The 23,421-nt window shown below is 45.9% G+C and overlaps 1 protein-coding gene across 2 annotated transcripts in view; it reads right to left on the bottom strand.

Annotated features, from left to right (window-relative positions):
- The window catches only part of LOC144768585 (sulfotransferase 1 family member D1-like), a 96,322-nt gene that overhangs the window by 40,385 nt on the left and 32,516 nt on the right, over positions 1-23,421 (bottom strand). The window contains exons 1-2 of one of the 2 annotated variants that reach the window (XM_078652374.1): positions 4,790-9,396; positions 2,307-4,194 (exon numbers count right to left, since the gene is read on the bottom strand). In XM_078652374.1, coding sequence (XP_078508500.1) covers positions 2,307-2,463 — 157 coding nt within the window. In that variant the 5' untranslated portion in view covers positions 2,464-4,194; positions 4,790-9,396. Of the gene's footprint in view, positions 1-2,306; positions 4,195-4,789; positions 9,397-23,421 lie in introns of those variants that run through there. The other variant, XM_078652373.1, reaches the window with a different exon arrangement.

Raw genomic sequence — 23,421 nt, 5'->3', positions numbered from 1 at the left:
GCAGGTGTAAGTCCTCCTTTTACTCATACTAATGTAAGAGGCATGGTAGAGAATCTGATCTAATTCTGCACACCTTTTTGTAAGTTTCAGGCGGTTGTAAATACATCTTCTAGGCAATGCCCTCTGTAAAGAAACTGAACACACCCACTACCCATGTACCAGCAGCCCCAGGAGTAACTCGCCATTCTGGATACAGATCATGAGGGGCAGGCAGAGACAAACTGGAGCTATTATGGTAAAGTGGCAGTACAAATCAGGCAAAGCCAAAGAAGAAACATGAGGCACGGGAATGTATGCAGACAAGAAATATGCAAATATAAGGCAAGGCAGAAGTGCTCTTAAAGGGTGACATTTTGATTCTACTGGTCCTTGAATATGAATACAACTAGCCCAACATTTATGAGGTTTTCATCGACTTTAGAGCTACTTGGAAAGGATACACTTGACCGAAAATGTGGGACCCTATTATTATTCCTAGCCTACCTGAACTCAAATGTGACTCCAAATAATTTGCTTACACACATGCAAAGCCTCATATTGGCACCACGACTAAGGGCCATATGTAGGTAATTTTTGTTTAGCGATTCTCAAATTGCGCTTTTTTTTGGGAATTGCAATTAGAGAATCGCAAAAAGAAATGTAGGTACGATTAGAATTTTATTTTGCGAATCCCAATTATTCCTTATTTGCGAATCACAAATTGAGATTCGCAAATAAGGAATACCTTCTCACTCATTCCTAGGGGCTAGAAGGCCTATAGGAATGAATTGGAAGACCTTCTCAATTTGCGATTCTCTATTAGAGAATCGCAAATTGGGAATGCAATTTCAGGGTTGCCAGGGTGTCACTAGGACACCCTGTTGCACCCCTGAAATTTACATGTGTGCACATGTGACCCACATACATGCCCTAAGGGCATGTATGTGACCCACAAATCACAATTTACCACCAACCTGAAGTTGGTGGTATTTTGCGATTCCTTAAGCCACAATTCGCACAACTTGGGTGCTTTCTACATTGCATTTAAGGAATCGCAATTTGCAATTCCTTAAATGCAATCACAAAATAAGGAATCGCAAATTTTGCGATTCCTTATTTTGCGTGTGGCTCTTTGTGTGCTACATAGCACACTGCCCAAATTGCGATTGCAAACGCTGAAATTCGGCGAATTTCAGCATTTGCGATCGTAATGGGGCTACCTACATATGGCCCTAAATATCAACATGACTGCCCCTGGATTTTCATGTTAGCCACCAAAGATTTTCAAAGGAGAAAGGTTTTTTCCATTTTTAGGTTCCTCACCTAAACAAGGTTATTTAAAAAATAATTAGGTATAAGACTGACTCGTTAATTGCCTTGTGAGTATTCCTGGAGCCTACACACTACGTTGTCAAAACCTGCCATCTGATCCTAAATATAAGAGTGTGACTGTCACCTCCAGAAGTTGCCGTGTTGATGTGGGACATGATGGGACCTTTTCAGGTGAGTTCAGCTGCCTCCATATAAGTGGAATATGGAAAATGCAATCGACGGAGTTGTGTAGGGGATTTCAACTCTCACCGTCCATGCCCTGTAGTGAGAGATATGGAAAAGAGGAAGGTGATGCTGGATACACCTGCCACATTGGTGATGGTGGAGGTGGCCATCCAATTAGCACATCAATAGTCACCTGACAGGATGTGGGACGCACACTGGCAGCAGCAGAAGAGGTCAGACTATGGCATATAGACAGCACATAAAGAACAGTGGAAAAGGCCAGTCTGCAGCGAGTGCCCTGTATGAGAACGGAAACGGTAAGGTCAAAAGCAGAGAGATGCATCGACTAGTATTGTATTCCCACTACAGCCAAAGGTTTTAGGTTTTTCCTATGGGATATAGTTATTACAAGGGTGGCACGGGGAGGGGAGGGGCAGTTTATCGCACACGGGCAGCATCTGTGTGTGAAGAGAGGGGTCAGGCTGCTACAGTTTATTGGTGTGTAGGCAACAGTGGCGGTGCCAGCCGGTAGCGCAGGGGTGTTACATGGGCTGCTGGGGGTAGAGGCAGTCAGAGGCGCCATTAGTAAATGGCGGAAGTGATGGGGAATGTCTGTGATACATAGGCAGTAATGGAAGTCTTGCATTACATGTTTAGCCCTTTTACATACGTGGAGAGGGATCTTAGGCTATTCCAAGTGTTCAGTTTATGACAACATAGTCAAAATGTACTTCCTTACTATACTGCTGGTGACAGTAAATACTAACATCAATAGATTATATGTGCGAAAGCTAAGATCCTGCCACACTGTCCCTTGCTTCGCTTCTCACCATCTCCAGCCATAAACGTTTCCAGGTACTCTGGCCATGTGCCAGGCTCTGGATGCGCCTTCGCCATCTTGTAGAAATGGAAGTAGGACACAGCTGAATCCTTGGCGTTGCGTGCCACATAGATTATCTGTGGCATTATGAGAGAGGAGAAGAACATAAGGTTAGGAGCAGACTCTGAAAAATTCTCCAGTGCATTAATAGAAGCCAGAAAATTACGAAACCAGACATTCCTTCCTAAATTCTGAAGCTGCCCTAGGTCAGCTTTAAAGACTCCCTCTGACCTACATCACTCTCGTTAGTAGTTATCTTTCTCTGGCCCGTTTTTACTTCAGGTTGCAGGTCTTCCTGGATTAATTATATATGGAAAAATAATCAGAAGGGCGAGCAGGGTCCCTATCCTTTAGATGAATCCATATTAAAGTAACATGTGTCTAATTTGGCGTATCTTCCCTTGCCACTGTTGTTTCTTTGTCCTCCTCGTAGTCTAATATGTGGCACACTTACCTCATTGTTTGATAAGGTTACACGTCACAGACTTTGATGCATGTTACAGTGGTCTTTGGGTGTGCTCTGAATGGATCCGAGTGCATGACAGAAGTACTAAGGCTACAAAATTCTAGCGTTCAATAAGGTGGGCTTTTTAGCTTCAATTCTTAGTGACAAAAATTGTATATGCTAATTATGGCAATTTTTTGCTGCTCATGTATCAATAGCTAGAGATGAATTTTACCAATATCTCCAGCATCCCATAGTACCTAGAAATCTACTTACAAGTTGACCTTGTGGAAGTTCCATGCTGGTGGCATTAAAAAGGTACAATGCAGTAGCGCATATATGTTACCTAATCAACTAAAAATAGTATCTCCTGTTGTCCTTCGAAGCAACAGGATGGCAGACGCGTCAGCGTTACCCTTTGCTTCATGGACTCTAGTGCATGAAATTGGAATAAAACACCCTGAAATTGGCATGGGCAAGCAGGCTGACTGATTGTTGGTGACAGATACTGAAAACCGGGGATCTGATTTCAGGCCTTCGGGATGCAAGTACGTGGGGGACGGGGCTTTATATGAAATAATTTGAAACAAAAATATGTAGCTGCAAACCAGTTAAATGTAATACAATTAGATTTTCTTATTAAAGGTTAGGGATGTGCAATCGTAGTTGCATTTCACTCGTTATATTTAGTTGCCGAGGTGCTTACTATTTTGATGATAATTCTTACTCATCTACTTTACTTGGGAATAACCCATAGCGAACTCTAACTCAGTTTAAAGTGTCTAACATGTGTCCCCACTGATTGTGGCGTTGAGGGCGTGGCTTTGTGACATCACCTTCATATGTAAGAGTTTCTCTGACAAGTTTCTCTGGCTCTAAAACCCCTAATCCACAAGAGCATAGCTCGTGGGAAAGGTGAGAGCAGGGCATATAGTCATACAAATAAAATACCCCCCACTTTGAACAATGTCTCAAGTATCTCTGAGTGAGAGAGTGAGGCACGTGATTTCAGCAGTCCTTCAGGGATTTGCTCCTTCTGACTTAATTCTGAAATTGTAAAATTTCCTTCATTCTACCCACCTTTCTTTCTGTGTATTTCCATTTTGCTTTAGTTCCTTTTAGCTTTTTCTATACTTTTCATTCATTAACCTATTGTTAGACCTGGCATCCTTGGCATGGTTTTCCACTGACTTTTTGCCACTACCTCCTGTATTTTTTGACACTGTGCTGAAATTCGTTTTTGCTGGTGTAGATACTTTGGGCACTTTGCCACTGCTGATCAGTGCCAAAGTGCAAGTGCTCCCTGGTTAAATTGTTATTGTGATTGGTTATCCATGATTGGCATAGTTGTTTTACCAGAGGTCCCTAGTAAAGTGCACTGAGTGTGCCAGGGCTGGTGATTCAAATGCTACTAGTGGGCCTGCAGCACTGATTGTGCCACCCACATGAGTAGCCCTAAAATGGTGTCTCAGGCCTGCTACTGCAGTGCCTGTGCTCAGTTTGTTAACTGCCATGTTGTCCAAGCCAGTGTACACACTTGACAGGCCTGACCCTTCCCTTTTCTTACACATTGGATACCCATATGGTATGCCCACTGTACCCCCCTGGGCAGAGTGCAGTGTATGTGAAAGGTAGAACATGTACTAGTGTGGGTAACATGTCCTGATAGTGAAATACTGCCAGTTTCGTTTTTCACTACTGAAAGGCTATCTTGACATAGTACAGAATGGGGAATGCTGTAACATGTTTACCTGCATATCTTCCCATAGGAGCAAGATAGAAATTTGGAACCTGGTATGCCTGAACTCAGAATTTAATAACACATCTTTTAGGAAAGATGGTTTTTAAATTCAGTGTTTGAAAATAGCACTTTTAAAAAGTGCTTATTTTCTTGTTCAACCTTTCTGTATGCCTCTGCCCATTTGTGGATTGACTGTCTGGTTTGAGAGTGACAGGGGGTGGCTCCAGGAGTCTGGGTGAGTCAGCACTAGGTTGAATAGACCTATCTGCATTTGGAGTGGTGGAAGAAGTAGTACCTGTGCCTGAATAGGGCTGTGCCTGCTTTCCACAATGCTGGCTCCACCTCCAGCAGTGTGTCTGATGGCCCTGGCCCACACTCACGAAGGAAGAAGATGTGCACTGGCAGAGTGCCCCCAGTACTGGTTTGGACTGGATCCAGGACCCTTACACATGGAGAGCAAAGACTTTTGGGGTATAAATATGAGAGCTGAAACCCCTGAACTTTAGACTACTTCGTGTTCAAGAGGAATCCCTGCCAAAGAAGATCACCTGAAGAGACTGAGGAGAAATGCTACCCTTGCTGTGTGTCTGGGGTGGTCTTGAAGTTTGCTGTTTCTACTAAGGAAAGATCTAAAGGACTTTGCTGTGTGCTGTGTCTCCTGCTTAAAGAAGGATGTTTGCTGTGTGCAGTGTCCCTCTGAAGAAAAGTCTCCAAGGGCCTGAGAAGAGCTGGCCTCCTCTTTCTGAAGTCCTAGGCACAAAAAGACTTCACCACCAACTCCCTGAACTTCGTTGCTGGGAGTTCCAGTCTGCCAGGAGGCCCTGTAACTGTGTGTGAGGCCTTTTTGCTATTGGGAGCTGGAAGCGCGACGCAAAAAGAGAGAAACCAGATGCCATCACAGCAGCCACTGTCGCATCATCGGGGAAGTGTGTACCGCTGCCGCTGTTCGCCGTCGCATCACCGGAGGAGCATGCCACAGCACAGAGGTTGCCGTCGCATCACCGGAGGAGCGTGTCGCAGGGCCGTCACATCGCTGAGGAAGCGCGCCGCCGCTGATTGCCACCACAACACCGGAGAAGCGTGTCACCATCACCGAGGGCGTCATCGCATCACCGGGAAAGAGTTGCAGGGCCTGTAGCGGCTCAGAAACCCACTGAGTTTGCCGCACGGCCGTCGGGCACGCACGCATCGCCTCTACCATGTCGCATCGCTACGAAGACGCCATTTTGTTGCATCGCACCGGATCATTGCAACGCATCAAGGTGCCATCTTGTTGCATCAGAACCGGTGCACAGGAAGAACCAACGCATTACCTTCTTTGCACCTCTTTTGGTTGTTTTGCGTGACGCATCCCAGGTACTTTGAGATTGAGTGTCGCATTTGATCATCTACAAGTTTATTTTTGCAACAACCTTTTTAAAGATATTCAACTGAGTTTTTGTATGTTAGATTTTTGTAGTTTTGGTCTTGTTTAGTTTAGATAAAGATACTTTATTTTTCTAAACTGATGTGGTGTCCATTTAGATTTGATAAGATTAGATTAAAATACTTGTAGAGCGCATGGCTGCCTCAGCAAAGAGGCGTTCCAGAGCTGGAGCAACACTAAGCAGGGAGCAAACCAATGGTTAGAGCTGAGAAAGGAGCCAGGTCTTCTCAAGTCGTCTGAAGGCCTGGTGATCAGGATTGCGGCAAATGTGTAGGGGAAGGGAGTTCCATAATGCCAGGGCCAGACGTCTAAAAGAGTGGCCGCCAGATCTGGACCTACATATGCGTGGAATTCCTGCAAGAAGCAAGTTGGCCGAGCGCAGTGCTCGCGGTGGGGAGTATAGGGTGCAAAGATTCCCAAGAATGTCTGGGCTGATCCCTGTCACTATCTTGTGTGTGATACAGAGCTCCTTGAAGCAAACACGGTGTTCAAGGGGCAGCCAATGCAAGTGGTGGAGGAGATTTGAAGCATGGCTGTACTTGGGGAGGGCAAAGATGGTGCGTGCTGCAGCTTTTTGAACCCGCTGTAGTCGGTTCAGCACAGATTTATTAGAGCCCAAACATTACAGTAGTCCAATTGGGCCTGTATGGAAGCTTGAATAATCAACTGGCGCGTTTGGGCGTCAAATAGACCAAGAATCTGGTTGAGGCCACGTAGTAGTCTAAAACACTCCCGGCCACTGACTTGGCATGCAACTCAAAATTAGGATCTTTATCAAGCATAAAACCCAGAACTTTCACAGCGGGTTTAGGAGCAGGAGGAGCGCCAAGGCCCGGGGGCCACCATTCATTATTCCAAAGGTGGGAGTCTTTGCCAATCAGAAGGATCTCATATTTGGCAGAGTTCAATTGCAGGAAGTGTGCTGTCATCCACTCTGCGATAGCTGAGATATCTTCCTTAAATTTTGCTCTATCTTGACTAGGATTGTTAGATAGGGTAATCACCAGTTGGGTGTCGTCAGCGTATGACACCAGGGAAATTCCTCGTGCTTTGGCCATCCGTGCCAAAGGGCTCATATATTTCTTAAAGACTGTAGGGCTCAGTGCTGAGCCCTGAGGAACCTGCAGCGGAGTGGGTGGACAAGAGATGCAAAAGGTGGAGCTGTCACTTGAAATGTCTGGTCGGTCAAAAAGGAGGAAAACCGCAAGAAGGCTTTATTACCAATCCCTATCTCCTCCAGACGGTGGAGCAGGATTTCATGGGAGAGCGTATCGAATGCCGCACTGAGATCCAACAGTACCAAGGCTGAGGTTCTGCCGGCATCCAAAGCGAATTTGAGTTGTTCTGCAACAGCCAACAGTGCAGACTCGGTACTGTATTGTGATTGGAAACCGTTCTGGGAGCTATCTGGTATATGATTGACTTCCAGAAAGTGAGTTAGCGTTGAATTCACATGTGCTTCCAGAATTTTGGAAAGAAATGGAAGCAGTGAAATTTGACAATAGTTTTCTGTCTTGGAAGGGTCAAGTGTTGTTTTTTTAAGTAGGGGAACCACTTTTTCATGCTTCCACGATTTTGGCACCACCGCTAAGGAGAGGGATAGATTGAGCAGCTCCAGACACTCAGGTAGTAGGCCCTATTGAATTTTCCTGAAAGCGGCCGGTTTAAGGGGGTCGTCTGGGGATCCTGATTTAATTTTGACCACTAATCTCTCCAAGTCATTCGGGTGGATACTGGGAAGGGATGTAAGAGGGAAAATCTCAGGGCCAGTATATGTATTCTTCCCGATGGCACTAGGAGTTGTGCCAAGGTCGAAATTGTGGTAGATGCCTTCGACCTTCTCCGTAAAAAAATTTGCCAGCTCTTCACAGTGCTGGCTGGAAGATATAATACTGCCTGATTCTAAAGGGAAGGTGACCAAATCCTTCAGAAGAGAGAATATGGTTTTGCTGCGATTGGTACTTGTGATGATCAAGCTGGAGTAGGGGCTGTCCTGGTTTTGTGTACTAGTTTGTGGTAGGATTTGATGGCTGTTCTATACTGTGTTTTAGCCTGGGAGTCGTATGAACACCTCCATCTGCTTTCCAGGATCTTACAGTTCTTCCTGGCTAGGGTCAGATCTTCGTTGAACCAGGCGTTAGCCCGGGAGCTCTTAGAGTGAGTGAGTTTAAGAGGAATGCAGGTGTCTAGTACTTGGGTAATCCACCTTTGGTAGAGTGCATCCGCCTCTTCCATGTTATTGGATCTTTCTAGTGGCTTTGTACTCAAGGCTGTGAGGAGGGCTTCTTGGTTAAATTTATGCCAGGGCTGTTTCAGTGAGGGATATTAGTTTGGCTGAGGCGTGGGGCCAGCTATCGTTAGCCGCATTGGGAGGAGAAAGTGATCTGACCATGATCATGGGGAGCAGAACTAAGACTTCCAGTGACTCAAGGTTGGAAAAAATGGGGTCAAGGAGATGTCCAGCTCTATGCATAACGCCGGGGGCCGATTGGGTCAGTTGGCAGGCTGCTAGGTCCCCTAAAAAGCTATGAATCTCTGGGGACTCTTGCATCTCTAGGTGAAGGTTCAAATCACCGATAAGGTTAAAATTGGCGGTCTGAAGAGCTAGTACTGTGATAGTATTTACCAAAACTTCTCTAAAGGTTTTGGAAGGGCCAGGTGGACGGTAGATCAGGAGGCCAGAGAAGGTAAAGTTTGCGCTCAGTGTGATTTTAATTAATGCACTCTCACAGTCCGGGAGGTCTTGAGGAGATATACTGCAAGAGTGGACTGATTTATAGATGATCGCGATACCACCACCTCTCCCCCCAATTCAGTTTAGACTGTGTATAGCATATGCCGTGGGCAGGGCAAGTGCTGGTATAGCCACAGAGACCTCGGAAAGGCAGGTTTCCGTTAGAATGAGGACCTCAGGTGTTTGATCCTGGATGAGGTTGAACACCTCAGCATGGTGTTTAGGCAGGGATCGCAAAGATGAGGGGCCTCCTGGTACTAACGTGAAGTTCACCTAGACAGGGAAATACAAACTGTAAATAATCTAGGGCAACTTCAACTTTATAGAAAACTCAGAACATGTAAAATATAAATAGTGACACTAGTATTTAGAAAAATACAAAAACATTTATTTTATTATGTATGATAATGTAAAAAAAATCATAAAATGGTTTTTATAGATCTACACAGAGATTTGATTTATGAAACATACTAGCTTCAATCATCCTTCATGCATTCATACTTATTCGATTGATATTTCCAAATTCAATTCCCTTGATGACAGTGCAAATTATTAACCAACTATACAGGATGTAGACAAGAAGACAAGATTTCATTTGAACATATGATTTTTGGGTGGTTTCCAAGTTGTCTCTCAACGCGCGTTTCGGCAGACTACTGCCTTTCTCAGGAGTTCCACCTCCAAATAGTATGTTCTGCAAAGACAATTGAATATCATAACCATATATTTTTATACAGCACTTAGTGCCACTACTATTTACATAGCAATTTTAGTGCGATATTTATATCCTTAAACAACAGAATAATTTTATCTTGTTCACTTCTATTCTATATAAGGAGGAGCCTGATGAAAAAAAGTTTCAATCTTAAAGTTGAGAGCATTATAAGTGCATAATTGTAGAAGCTAAATAGATGAAAAAACTGTATAAAATAGTGTAAAAGACAGAGGAAAAAGGAAGACAAAGAGGACCTCAAATTCTACTGACAAGTACCTTCTTTTTTTGTATTAGAGCAGCACCTGTAAAAAATGCCTATATCTTAGATTGGAAGTCTTACAGGAATAACAACCCCTCTAGATACACTAAACTTCTCATGTTGATTAGATTGTAGGTAGACTTACCAACAGGCAAGCGTGTCTGAGCTAATGATTTGTCCCACTTGTGATCGGTATAGGTCACAGTATAAAATTGTAATTAGCAGATGCACATAAAACCAGATCCTGAAGAAGGGAGAACAGGATATGCAATACTCATATACTGCAAAAAGCACTTCATAAGATGTGTAATTAGTTTATTCATCTATTGAGAGAAAAGACCAGAAAAGGCACATAGCTATTGACAGGACAAGTGTGTAGTGGCTTGCCAGTAATACAACCAGTATTCAATTTAACACAGTTTTGCTAGGTCCAAGTAGGAGTCCAAAATGTTCTCTATGTGTTGAATATTCAAAGCTGTGTGTACCAGGTTGATAGCAGTAGAAAGAGAGAAACACCAAACATAGCCATGAATAATCTAATGTATATAAGCAAGCTCACTACCAAATAATGATAGTGCATGAAAAAATGATAACACTACCTGATTGATGTGATGACTAGAACGATTTGTGATTCATGATCCCTCCCAACATCTGCTTCCCTAAAAGCGTGCTGTCAACAGGAAGAGGAACCACGAAAAAGGCATTAAAAAACTGATACTACACATTGTCGACTATGAAAAAAAGATCCAACATATAGACACATAGTAACCATAAAGGGAAAGCAAATACCTCCTAAAACACGGTCCTAGTCCAATGGACGAGCTGCTAATCCATAGGGTGCCATAGCCTGTTTGGCATTCTGGAAGAAAAACAGATCTAAGCGGAGTCTCTGTATAATGTATACTGTAATTACTTAGACCTACTGAGAATGTGTACAATCTCTATTGTTAGTATGATGACTATACTGCACTATTGGGAGCTAGTGCTATTCTTTATATTTTCTAAATAGTTTAAATTAGACAGTAAAATGGCTAATAACGTGCCTACATATCTAAAACCCATGCAGCAGCTAGAGTTGAACCAAGAATGAAGAGATATAAATGTTGTTAAATATAGTCCATTGCTAAACATAAGTAATATCAGTAGCATGCTACTGATTGGATGCATGTAAAAAAACAGACATATTTAAGTATACGAAATGCTGCAGATCATTATAGATGAAACCTAATGCCGGCCAACGCATATTTAAGCATACGATATGCTGCAGATCATTATAGATGAAACTTAATGCCAGCCAACGCATAGGTAGCGTACTGCCAGTTGTATTAGCTCAGAGGGAGGCTACCTGATAAAGACGGACTATCGCGTAAACATGCTGAAAAGTACATGAATGTTTTAGGATATTGGTTGGGACTAAACAGCCCAACAACTGCTTTTTACGTGCTACGACCTGATAACTACATAGAGCCTCATATGGCCTCTAAATATAAAGTTTGTCTCTGTTGCACGACTTACCGATAAAAGAACAAACTGATGCAGGCAGCTCCACAAAACCTCACAAGGCTCACAAATACGTAACGGTCCACCAAAACTGATAGTGGCCAAACAAGTAAAGCTCACACGCCCGGCATTTAAAGGATGCCGCCGATAGGTCACATGGCTGTCAGCTTGCTGTGAAAAAATTCACTCAAGCGCATTTCCTTTGTCAGTGGCCATATTGGAGATGGTTGTTATCTGGGATAACAGTTCGCCCACAGTGTAATAAATCCCATATGAATACGAAGTACATATAGAAAAGGTTCAGAAACTCTAGCATTTAATATAATGAGGAAAGAAAAATGTGTTCACAAGAAATAAACAAGATGAATACTTAAATGCATCATGGCTACAGATAATGTTGCAGTCAGCGCTGTGTGTGGAAAGGATTCACAGGTTGCTGAAATATCTAGTCTAGTTATATAGCCTCAGACAAATGATTGTCGGAGGCGGCCTTATTCGAGCTGTTTCTATACCTAGAATAGCATCTCACCTACACTGCCATGCAGGTTATAGATACTGCTAGAATAAAGTCAGAACAGTGTATTTGTGATACCTCTAATGATTTTTGGTCGGCGGCGGCCATATTGGAATGGGTATAGAGCTGAAAGAACTGCCTTCCCACAGTGTAGGTGACCGCACATGAATATAGAGGACATACCGGACGGATTCAAGAGCCTCGTATTAGAGGTGATGTAAATAAAATAAAATACTCAAATGAAATTAATCAGACAAAAAACTAAGAACATCACAACTACAGATTATATTCTAGTCATAGCTATGTCATATACATAGTGTCTTAAGGGAACACAGTATCTACTGCAAGAATGAAGATGGTGCTGTTTAGTTATTATACAGTATTGCTTCATCCCATGGGATTTCTAAGTTTAAACCATGAATATGTGTATCCAACGTAAAAATCCAATATACTTCTCTGTGTTTCCTAACTGATTCGGAATTTAGCTCAGTTTTACAGTCAATTTTCTCCAGAATTAGCCAACGTATCTCATCTTCTTTATGGTTATGTTCTCAACTGTGGTGTGGCAGTAATCTGTTCTAAAAAAAAGGACAACCCATCAACAGTTCTCTTTGCATCTGGTCTTGCTTTTTCAGCGATGGTCTGCCTCAGTATAAAGTTACCCAAGAAGATCAGGATTGCCCTAGGTTTGTCCCCTTCCTTAGCATTACGGCGGATTTTAAAAGGAGTGCGATGTGCCCTCTGAATTTCTCCTGACCAACTCCAGCTAGATAGCTACGGGAACGCTTGCTCAAAGAGTTTGATGACATAAGTTCTTACGTCGGAGCCTTCTGACCCTTCAGGGATGCCAAGGATCCTAAGATTATTCCTCCTGAGCCAGTTCTCCATATCCTCCAGCTTCCATTGAATGTCTGTTACTTGGGCACAATGGGACTCGACCTTGCTTGTGGCTGCTGCGACCTCCGCCTCAGTTGAGACCACCCTCTCTTCCAAATTTGACACTCTGTCACCTACGTTGGTGCATGCCTTGGATAGTTTCCTCACGACGCCTTGCATCTTTCTCATGGCTGCCTAGGACTTGCGACTGCCTTGTTACCTCTCTGTGCTCTATGATCTCCTGATGGATGACTTCCAGCAGCGAAAGTTGGGCTGTTTCTAAGCTGGGGCTGCCCCGTAATGGCATAGTAGATGAATAGTCTCAGCTTAACCCCCCGTGAGGATGTACCTGTGTCTTAACTAAGGCGGTTGTTTTAACTGTTGTTACAGGGAGCTCCTGCTCTGGGTCACTCTCTGATTCCATATTACTATCGCCCATGGAGGAGCTACGTTCCTCCTCCTCCTGTAACCAGTCTGCCCCATCAGACACTGAGAAGAAGCATTCGCTCAAAGCCTTCTCTCGATCCGTCTCTTGATCCAGCCCAACCCTGATGTTTCCCATTTCAATATTTTGTGACGGGTCTTCTGGGGGCAGCGTGGCCATATTTACTACAGCGGGTTGCGATGGAGATGGGATCCCTTGTTTTGAATCTGGAGTCGAGTCGACTTCACCCTGTACTTGGGCATCTCCCTTCGGGTCGTTAGCGCCATCACCCCCCGTCATTATCGCCTCTGTACTGTCCGTGTCACAATTCACTTCTTGACCTGCCAATACCAGGGTTATGGGAGCATTGTCTTTTATCAGGGCATTTGGATTTATATCTGTGGCCTGTGGGGAGTGGTCTGTACAGCCAGTAGTTACAGTCTCACCTGTACAATCCGTCTGATCTCCCATGCTCATTGCCTCTGTAGTCTCTGTAGTCTTAGACCCCTTCTCCTTGCCACTTCTGTTGAAAATCTCCACGATAGAGGCTGTAGCCTGGCGGGTCTTAACTGTTATTAATTTAGTCTTCTTGGTCCGCTCCGTGTCCTGCTTGGGGGTTTGCTCTTTCAACTGTGCCTCAACCTCTGTTCCTGCTGCTCCCACTGCTTCCAGAATAGGGTAGTTGACTGTGTTCTTTTTCTTTGCAGCTCCCTTAGCCCCTGTTGCAGTTTTAGGCGCCATAGGTTCACTTCGGCGTTTCCTGCCTGTGAGTGCTGCCGATATCCGAGTAGCTCGCCTCCAACTCTGCTTCGCGGAGTCTCCACGAAACTCCTCTTCAATCTCTCTCCAGTAGCTCCGCCCACCGACAGCCGCCGTAGGGCTCACACTTGGCAGGGAGAGGAGAGCCTGTACCTCGGCCGCCGTCTCCAGGAGTCGGAACACCGTGCCCATCTTCCCTCCTTCTGCACCCCTCTTACCTCTTTCTACACACTTCTTTCTGCACCTGTCTTGCCTCTCTTTGCGCCTCTCTTGTGTGTTTCTGCACTTCTGTTCCTTTCTGCACATCTCTTGCCTTTTCTGCACCTGCCTTACCTCTTTCTGCAAGCCTCTTGCATCTTTCTGCAACCTTCTTCCCTATTTCTGCACCTCTCTTGCCTCTTTCTGCACCTCTGTTGCTTCCTTATGCAATTCTCTTGCATGTTTCTGTACTTGTCTTGCCTCTTTCTGTACATCTGTTGCTTCTTTGCGCACCCGTCTTGCCTCTTTCTGTACCTCTGTTGGTTCTTTCTGCACTTCTCTGGCTTCTTTCTGCACCTCTATTGCTTCTTTATGCATCCATCTTGCCTCTTTCTGTACCTCTTTAGTCTCTTTCTGTGCCCCTCTTGCCTCTTTTTACACTCTCTTACATCTTTCTGCACTTCTTATGTATCTTTCTGCACCTCTCTCGAATATTTCTGCAACCTCCTTCTGCACCTCTGTTGCTTCGTTCTGCACTTCTCCTGCCTTTTTCTGCACCTCTGTTGCTTCTTTCTGCACCCGTCTTGCCTCTTTCTGCACATCTGCTGGTTCTTTCTGCACTTCTCTTGCTTCTTTCTGCACCTCTCTTGCTTCTTTCTGCACCTCTGCTGCTTCCTTCTGCACTTCTCTTGCCTGTTTTTGCACATCTTCAATCTTTATATATATATCTCTTGCCTCTTTCTACACCTCTCATGCTTCTTTCTGCAGTCCTCTTTCTCCTTTCTGCACCTCTTTTGCTTCCATCTGCACTTCTTTTGCCTCTTTCTGCACTTTTCTTGCCTCTTTCTGCACCTCTGTTGGTTCTTTCTGCACTTCTTTTGCTTCTTTTAGCATCTTTTTGCAGCTCTTTCTGTACCCCTCTTGTCTCTTTCTGCAGTTCTCTTGCTTCCTTCTGCACCTATCTTCCTTCTTTCTGCACTCTTCTTGTCTCTTTCTGTACCCCTCGTATCTCTTCCTGCACCCCTCTTCCTTCTTTCTGTACCACACTTGCCTATGTCTGCACCCCTCTAGCTACGTTCCGCACCCATCTTCCCTCCTTCTGCACCCCTCGTACCTCTTTCTACACACTTCTTTCTGCACCTGTCTTGCCTCTCTTTACGCCTCTCTTGGGTGTTTCTGCACTTCCGTTGCTTTTTTCTGCACATCTCTTGCCTTTTCCGCACCTGCCTTACCTCTTTATGCAAGCCTCTTGCCTCTTTCTGCAACCATCTTCCCTATTTCTGCACCTCTCTTGCCTCTTTCTGCACCTCTGTTGCTTCCTTATGCAATTCTCTTGCATGTTTCTGCACTTGTCATGCCTCTTTCTGTACATCTGTTGCTTCTTTGTGAACCCGTCTTGCCTCTTTCTGTACCTCTGTTGGTTCTTTCTGCACTTCTCTTGCTTCTTTCTGTACCTCTATTGCTTCTTTTTGCATCCATCTTGCCTCTTTCTGTACCTCTTTAGCCTCTTTCTGTGCCTCTCTTGCCTCTTTTTACACTCACTTACATCTTCCTGCACTTCTTGTGTATCTTTCTGCACCTCTCTTGCATATTTCTGCAACCTTCTTCTGCACCTCTGTTGCTTCGTTCTGCACTTCTCCTGCCTTTTTCTGCACCTCTGTTGGTTCTTTCTGCACCCGTCTTGCCTCTTTCTGCACATCGGCTGCTTCCTTCTGCACTTCGCTTGCCTCTTTCTGCACATCTTCAATCTTTCTATATATCTCTTGCCTCTTTCTACACCTCTCTTGCTTCTTTCTGCAGTCCTCTTTCTCCTTTTTGCACTTCTTTTGTCTCTTTCTGCACTTTTCTTGCCTCTTTCTGCACTTCTTTTGCTTCTTTTAGCATCTTTCTGCAGCGCTTTCTGTACCCCTCTTGTCTCTTTCTGCAGTTCTCTTGCTTCCTTCTGCACCTATCTTCCTTCTTTCTACACTCTTCTTGTCTCTTTCTGTACCCCTCGTACCTCTTCCTGCACCCCTCTTCCTTCTTTCTGTACTACACTTGCCTATTTCTGCACCCCTCTAGCTATGTTCTGCACCCATCTTCCCTCTTTCTGCACCCCTCTTACCTCTTTCTACACACTTCTTTCTGCACCTGTCTTGCCTCTCTTTGCGTCTCTCTTGTGTGTTTCTGCACTTCTGTTGCTTCTTTCTGCACATCTCTTGCCTTTTCTGCACCTGCCTTACCTCTTTCTGCAAGCCTCTTGCCTCTTTCTGCAACCATCTTCCCTATTTCTGCACCTCTCTTGCCTCTTTCTGAACCTCTGTTGCTTCCTTATGCAATTCTCTTGCATGTTTCTGCACTTCTCTTGCCTCTTTCTGTACATCTGTTGCTTCTTTGTGCACCCATCTTGCCTCTTTCTGCACCTCTCTTGCTTCTTTTTGCATCCATCTTGCCTCTCTCTGTACCTCTCTAGTCTCTTTCTGTGCCTCTCTTGCCAATTTTTACACTCTCTTACATCTTTCTGCACTTCGTGTGTATCTTTCTGCACCTCTCTCGCATATTTCTGCAACCTTCTTCTGCACCTCTGTTGCTTCGTTCTGCACTTCTCCTGTCTTTTTCTGCACCTCTGTTGCTTCTTTCTGCACCCGTCTTGCCTCTTTCTGCACATCTGCTGGTTCTTTCTGCTCTTCTCTTGCGTCTTTCTGTACCTCTCTTGCCTCTTTCTGTACCTCACCTGCCTATTTATGCACCCCTTTTGCCTCTTTCTGCATCTCTATTGCCTCTTTATGCACCCCTCTTACCTCTTTCTGCACCTCTGTAGGTCCTTTCCGCACTTCTCTTGCTTCTTTTAGCACTTATCTTGATTCTTTCTGCTCACCTCTTGCCCCTTTCCTCAACCCACTTCCCTCTTTCTGCACCTCTATTGCCTCTTTCTGCATCCCTGTTCCTTCTTTCTGCACCCTTCTCCTCTCTTTATTCAGTTCCCTGCTTCTTCCTGTGCCTTTCACCCTCTTTCTGCACGTCTCTTCCCTCTTTCTGCACCTTTCTTTCTCTTTCTGCAGTTCTTTTGCTTCTTTCTGCACCTCCCTTGCCTCTTTCTGAATGTATGTTGGCTCTTTGTGCAGTTCTCTTGCTTCTTTCTACATCTATCTTCCTTCTTTCTGTACTCTTCTTGTCTATTTCTGTACCCCTCTTACCTCTTTCTGCACCCCTCTTACATCTTTCTGCACCAAACTTGCTACTTTCTGCACCCATCTTCACTCTTTCTGCAGCCCTTACCTCTTTCTGCACCACCCTTGCCTCTCTTTGCACCTGTCTTGCTTCTGTCTTCTTTTTGCTCATCTCTTGCCTTTTTCTGTACCTCTCTTGCCTCTTTCTGCAACCCTCTTCCCTATTTCTGCACCTCTCTTGCCTCTTTCTGTACCTCTGTTGCTTCCTTCTGCACTTTTCTTGCTTCTTTGTGCACATCTGCTGCTTCTTTGTGCACCCGTCTTGCCTCTTTCTGCACCTCTGTTGGTTATTTAAGCACTTCTCTTGCTTCTTTCTGCACCTCTGTTGCTTCCTTCTGCACTTTTCTTGCTTCTTTCTTCACACCTGCTGCTTCTTTGTACACCCGTCTTGCCTCTTTCTGCACCTCTGTTGGTTATTTATGCACTTTTCTTGCTTTTTTCTGCACCTCTCTTGCCTCTTTCTGCACCTCTGTTGCTTCCTTCTGCACTTTTCTTGCTTCTTTCTGCACATCTGCTGCTTCTTTTTGCACTCCTATTGCCTCTTTCTGCACCTCTCTAGCCTGTTTCTGCACATCTCTTGCCTCTTTTTGAACTTCTCTTACATCTTTCAGTACTTCTTGTGTGTCTTTCTGCACCTCTCGCGCCTATTTCTGCAGCTTCCTTCTGCACCTCTGTTGCTTCGCTCTGCACTTCTCCTGCCTTTTTCTGCACCTCTGTTGCTTCTTTCCGTACACTTCTTGCCACTTTCTGTACTTCTGTTGCTTCTTTCTGCACATCTCTTGCCTCTTTCTGTACCTCCCTTACTTCTTTCTGCAAGCCTCTTGCCTCCTTCTGTAACCCTCTTCCCTATTTCTGCACCTCTCTTGCCTCTTTCTGTACCTCTGTTGATTCCTTATACAATTCTCTTGCCTGTTTCTGTACATCTGTTGCTTCTTTTTGCACCCGTCATGCCTCTTTCTGTACCTCTGTTGGTTCTTTCTGCACTTCTCTTGCTTCTTTCTGCACCTCTCTTGCTTCTTTTTGCATCCCTCTTGCCTCTTTCTGTACCTCTCTTGTCCCTTTCTGTACCTCTCTTGCCTCTTGTTACACTTCTCTTACATCTTTTTGCACTTCTTGTGAATCTTTCAGCACCTCTCTCGCCTATTTCCGCAACCTCCGTCTGCACCTCTGTTTCTTCGTTCTGCACTTCTCCTGCCTTTTTCTGCACCTCTGTTGCTTCTTTCTGCATCCGTCTTACCTCTTTCTGCACATCTGCTGGTTCTTGCAGCACTTCTCTTGCTTCTTTGTGCACCTCTTTTGCCTCTTTCAGCACCTCACCTGCCTATTTCAGCACCCCTCTTGCCTCTTTCTGCATCTCTATTGCCTCGTTATGCACCCCTCTTGCCTCTTTCTGCACCTCTGTAGGTTCTTTCCGCACTTCTCTTGCTTTTTTCAGCACTTATCTTGATTCTTTCTGCTCACCTCTTGCTCTTTCCTCAACCCACTTCCCTCTTTCTGCCCCTGTATTGCCTCTTTCTGCATCCCTGTTCCTTCTTTCTGCACATCTCTTCCCTCATTCTGTACATTTTTACCTCTTTGTGCAGTCCTCTTGCTTCTTTCTGCATCTTCCTTGCCTCTTTCTGAATCTATGTGGCTTCTTTCTGCACTTCTCCTTCCTCTTTCTACACCACTCATGCCCCTTTCAACAGCTTTCTTTCTATTTATGAGCCTCTCTTCCTCTTTCTGCACCTCTCTTACCTCTTTGGGCACTTCTCTTACATCTTTCTGCATTACTTCTGCATCTTTCTGCACCTTTCTCGCATATTTCTTTAGTTATCCTGCCTCCTTCTGCACCTCTGTTGCTTTGTTCTGCACTTCTCCTGCCTCTTTCTGCTCCTCAGTTGCTTCCTTCTGTACCCCTCTTGCCTCTTTCTGCAACCCACTTCCTTCTTTCTACACCTCTCTTACCTCTTTCTACACTCTTGTTCTGTGTTTCTGCACCTCTTTTGCTTCTTTCTGTACCTCTCTTATCTGTTTCTGCCCTTCTCTTGCCTCTTTTTACAACTCTATCGCTTCTTTCTGCACTTCTCTTGCCTCTTTCTGCACCACTGTTGCTTCTTGCTGCACTTCTCTTGCCTCTTTCTGTATATCTGTTTCTCCTTTCTGCGTTTCTCTTACTTCCTTCTGTAGCTGTCATGCTTCTTTCGGAATGTATGTTGGTTCTTTCTGCAGTTCTTTTGCTTCTTTCTGCACCTCTCTTGTCTTTTTCTGCACCCCTCTTGCCTCTTTCTGTACCCTTCTTCTCCCTTTCAGCTCCTCTCTTGCCTCTTTTTACACTTCTCTTGCCTCGTCTGCAGTTCTCTTGTCTCTTTCTGCTCCTCTGTTGCTTTCTTTTGCACTTCTCTTTCCTCTTTCTGCACTTCTCTTTCCTCTTTCTGTACCTCTGTTGCATCATTTTACACCCGCCTAGCCTCTTTCTGTACCTCTCTTGGTTTTTGATGCACTTCTCCTGCTTCTTTCCGCATCTCTCTTTCTTCTTTCTGCACCCCTCATGCCTCTTTCTACATCTATCTTCACCACTTTTGCCTCTTTTTCACCTCTCTTACATATTTATGGCCTTTTATCGCCTCTTTCTGCACCTCTATTGCCTCCTTCTGCAGTTATCCTGCCTCTTTCTGTAGCTCTGTTGCTTCATTTTGCACTCGTCTTCCCTCTTTCTGCACCTCTGCTGGTTCTTGGTGCACTTCCCTTGCTTCTTTCTGCACCTCTCTTGCTTCTTTCTGCAGGCCTCTTGCCTCTTTCTGCACCCCTCTTCCCTCTTTCTGCACCTCTCTTGCCTCTTTTTGTACCTCTCTTACATATTTCTGCATGTTTGTTGCCTCTTTCTGCATCCCTGTTCCTTCTTTCTGTATCCCTTTGCCCTCTTTCTTCAGTTCCCTGCTTCTTCCTGTGCATTTCATCCTCTTTCTGCAGTTGTCTTCCCTCTTTCTGCACCTCTCTTCCACTTTGTGCAGTTCTTTTGCTTCTTTTTGCACCTCCCTTGCCTCTTTCTGAATGTATGGTTGCTCTTTCTACAGTTCTCTTGCTTCTTTCTGCACCTCTCTTCATTCTTTTTGCACCCCTCTTGCCTCTTTCTGTACCCTTCTTCCAACTTTCGATAGCTCTCTTGCCTCTTTCTGCCCTTCTCTTGCCTCGTCTGCAGTACTCTTGTCTCTTTCTGTTCCTCTGTTGCTTCCTTCTGCACTTCTCTTGCCTCTTTCTGCACTTAGTCTTAAAACAACAGGGCTGAGTACTGTGGAAACCAGTGTCTCTAGTCTCTGCCACAAAGCCTTAATTCGTCAGGGGGCATGGGGCAGTATTTTGTGTTTCCGAACCCCCTGGATCACAATCTGTTGATTCCATTATTATCTCCCTCACATTTTTGTTTGATCTCAGGTCTTTCTCTGGTTTCAGTCTTGTGGGCCCACACCCCTATTTCTCTTTGCCACATTTTCAGTGCTGTTTGCCATAGGTTTTTTCATGGCCGCCACCCTAGTGGAAGCTCTTTGTGAGACAGCCGGCAAAACAGAATCATGAGGTGTAGGTCCTGTATTGTGTCTCTGATCATAGCCATTTCACTTGGCCCTGATCCATCTAACATGTTGTGGTGCGGTATCCCCCCAATGAGGATCTTTTTGTGGTTAAAGGGCTCCAATGATAGACGACGATCCATCAGTTCGATCTCATGCTCCAAAACTGATGTTGCCCTGGTTAAAAAAGAGTCAAGTGTCCCCACGATACTACTGCTCACTTGGGCACTCAGGCCCTCTCGTTTACTCATCCTTCTGCTAGGGTTCTATCAAATGACGTGCGCCCTGTGATAGTACGGGTAGTGATGATGGTGATGGTAATAAATAACAGAGTTGAAGACTTTACCTTGGGGGATATTGGTTGTCAGAGGTGGGCCCAGCCCAGCACAGCCTCCTCCGGGTATTGACGGCCTTTGCCCCGTGGATCAGCGGCCTGCTCGCTGGGGATGATGGGAGGTGTAGTCCCCCTCCTCCTCCTCAGTTCCTCTGCCGGCAGACCCATTTTATCACTCCTCCAAGGGAAGCTACTGAGCATTCTTCAGGCTATGGCTATGTGTGAACGGAAGGCGGTCCCTACCTTGAGTGACCCGTCGCTTCCCTCGAGGTCCCGGACTCCATTTGTTTCTCCCTCATTACAGGATCCAAACCGGAAGGAGGTGAAACCGGAAGGACTCCCGAGTGACCCCGGAAGTCCCTCCCTCTACCCGACGTCGGAAGAGGAAAAAGCCGGAAGAGCACGCAGCGGTGTTGTCAGAGAGTCCGACTCGTGGCAGAAGACGGACGGCGGCGACCCGGTGACCCAGAACGGCGAAGAAGGCAAAGAAGACGAAATCTGGACGGAGGACTGGTGGAGTCCGGTGGAGGACGCTGGAGAGCGGCCGTAACTCAAAGGGGAGTTACGGCGGGGCATGTGAGTACCCTGTCTCGCTCCCAGGCGGACCTGTAAATTTTTGTGAATAGCGTAACCCCTCACTGTATAGCACCTCTGAGAGCACTGTATATAAGTATATATCACGACCCGAATCACTTAGAGTACTGATCCCCTCACCGGAGTCCTCACCCTGTACACCTTCCTCCTTCCCGCTTGTATTCTCTCCCATCTTCCTCCCTACCGTCCCCTCCCCCACTCTCGTCTTGCCCTCAACACAATCCTGGTGTCGGTAACAGGCCACTGCTAGTCCTGTGTGTGAGGACTAACTGCCCTGTTCTCTCTCCCTTTGACTCCGAGGACCACCAGACCAGCAGAGAGAGACAGAGAGAGGAAGGATCATCCTTAACCCGAGGCGTCCAGCAAGACCCTACCCGGACCTTCACTCACCCTACGACGACCACCCGGAAGACCACCTTCATCTCTACCCTCTGCTTCTACATCTGCCCAGATCCTACCTTGTGTACCTTAATAAAAACTGCAAAGACATTGCTCACTATATACGGCCTCCACGCCTGTTATTTCAGCCCGCACAACCCCCACGATTACAGTTGGTGTCAGAAGTGGGATTGCCCGGAAGCATGGAGGCCGCGGTAAAGAAGCTCGCCGAGACCCAGGAACAGCTGGGGAAGATGATGGAGCAGTTCCTCAAGACCGCAGAGGACGACCGAGGCCAGTTGCATGACGTATTGAAGGGGCAAGGGGCGGCCCAGGACCAAGCCATGGATAAACTCACGGACGTACTAGGCCACCAAAGACCTGTCACCTCCCTCCCCTCCGTGGTTCTTCAAAAGTACGTCACGGGAGAAGACCCGGACTTCTTTTTTACTAATTTTGAACGGTTGGCCCAAGCCGCTGCCTGGCCCCCTGATCGCTGGGGACACTATCTAGGTCCACTGCTTACCGGCGAACTACAGGCTGCGTACCAACAGGCCAATGTACAAGGCCAAACGCCGTATGCAGACATCAAAACCTGTATCCTGGAGCGTCTAGGCATAGACGATGAGACCTACAGGGTGAAGCTACGCCAAGCAAAAGAAGGACCACAAGAAACACCAAGAGCATTGTCCTTCCGCATCCGGGATCTGGCAGACCGCTGGTTGCGATCTGCCTCCGCCACAAAGGAAGATATCCTCTCCAAAATTTATTTGGAGCAGTTTCTGGCTTCACTGCATCCTACTACCCAAAAATGGGTTCGCCAACACGCCCGTCTCACATTGGATAGCGCGGTAGAGATCGCCAGCGCCTACAGCCGCGCCCAAGACTTTCAGAGGCCCAAGGAGGAACATTCTCACCGGCCCCAGTCACACAACCTGACCCGACCACCGAGACCTCCACAACCTAAGAAACCGGAGCCACTCCCTTTGTTCCCGTATCCTGTTACGACAAGGGCACCCCCACCCGGTCCTCAGTGCTATCATTGTGGGGGATATGGACACATCGCCCGAGTGTGTCCCCAGAGAGACGAACCAATGGAGGTGGGCCTCGCCCGGAACTTTGTATGCATTGCTGCGGAACCGAACCCTCCTAGATTCCACTGCCCGGTACGGATCGACGGACACCCTATTCTAGCCCTTGCAGATACGGGCTGCAGACAAAGTGTACTCCGTCCACAGGAGATGCCAAACCCGGTGGGACCAGTGACCGGTACCGTCGCCATCCAGTGTGTTCATGGCGACACCAAACTATACCCCACTGCCCGGGTTCAGGTTCAACACCCTACGGATCTGGGTACCACACTGACCGTGGGCCTTATTCCTAACCTCCCAGAGCAAGTAATACTGGGAAG

The sequence above is a fragment of the Lissotriton helveticus genome, chromosome 7 (assembly GCF_964261635.1).
Source record: "Lissotriton helveticus chromosome 7, aLisHel1.1, whole genome shotgun sequence".
Lineage (NCBI taxonomy): Eukaryota > Metazoa > Chordata > Amphibia > Caudata > Salamandridae > Lissotriton > Lissotriton helveticus.
The sequence above is the reverse complement of the archived record's forward strand: the minus strand, read 5'-3'. Positions and strand labels throughout refer to the sequence as shown.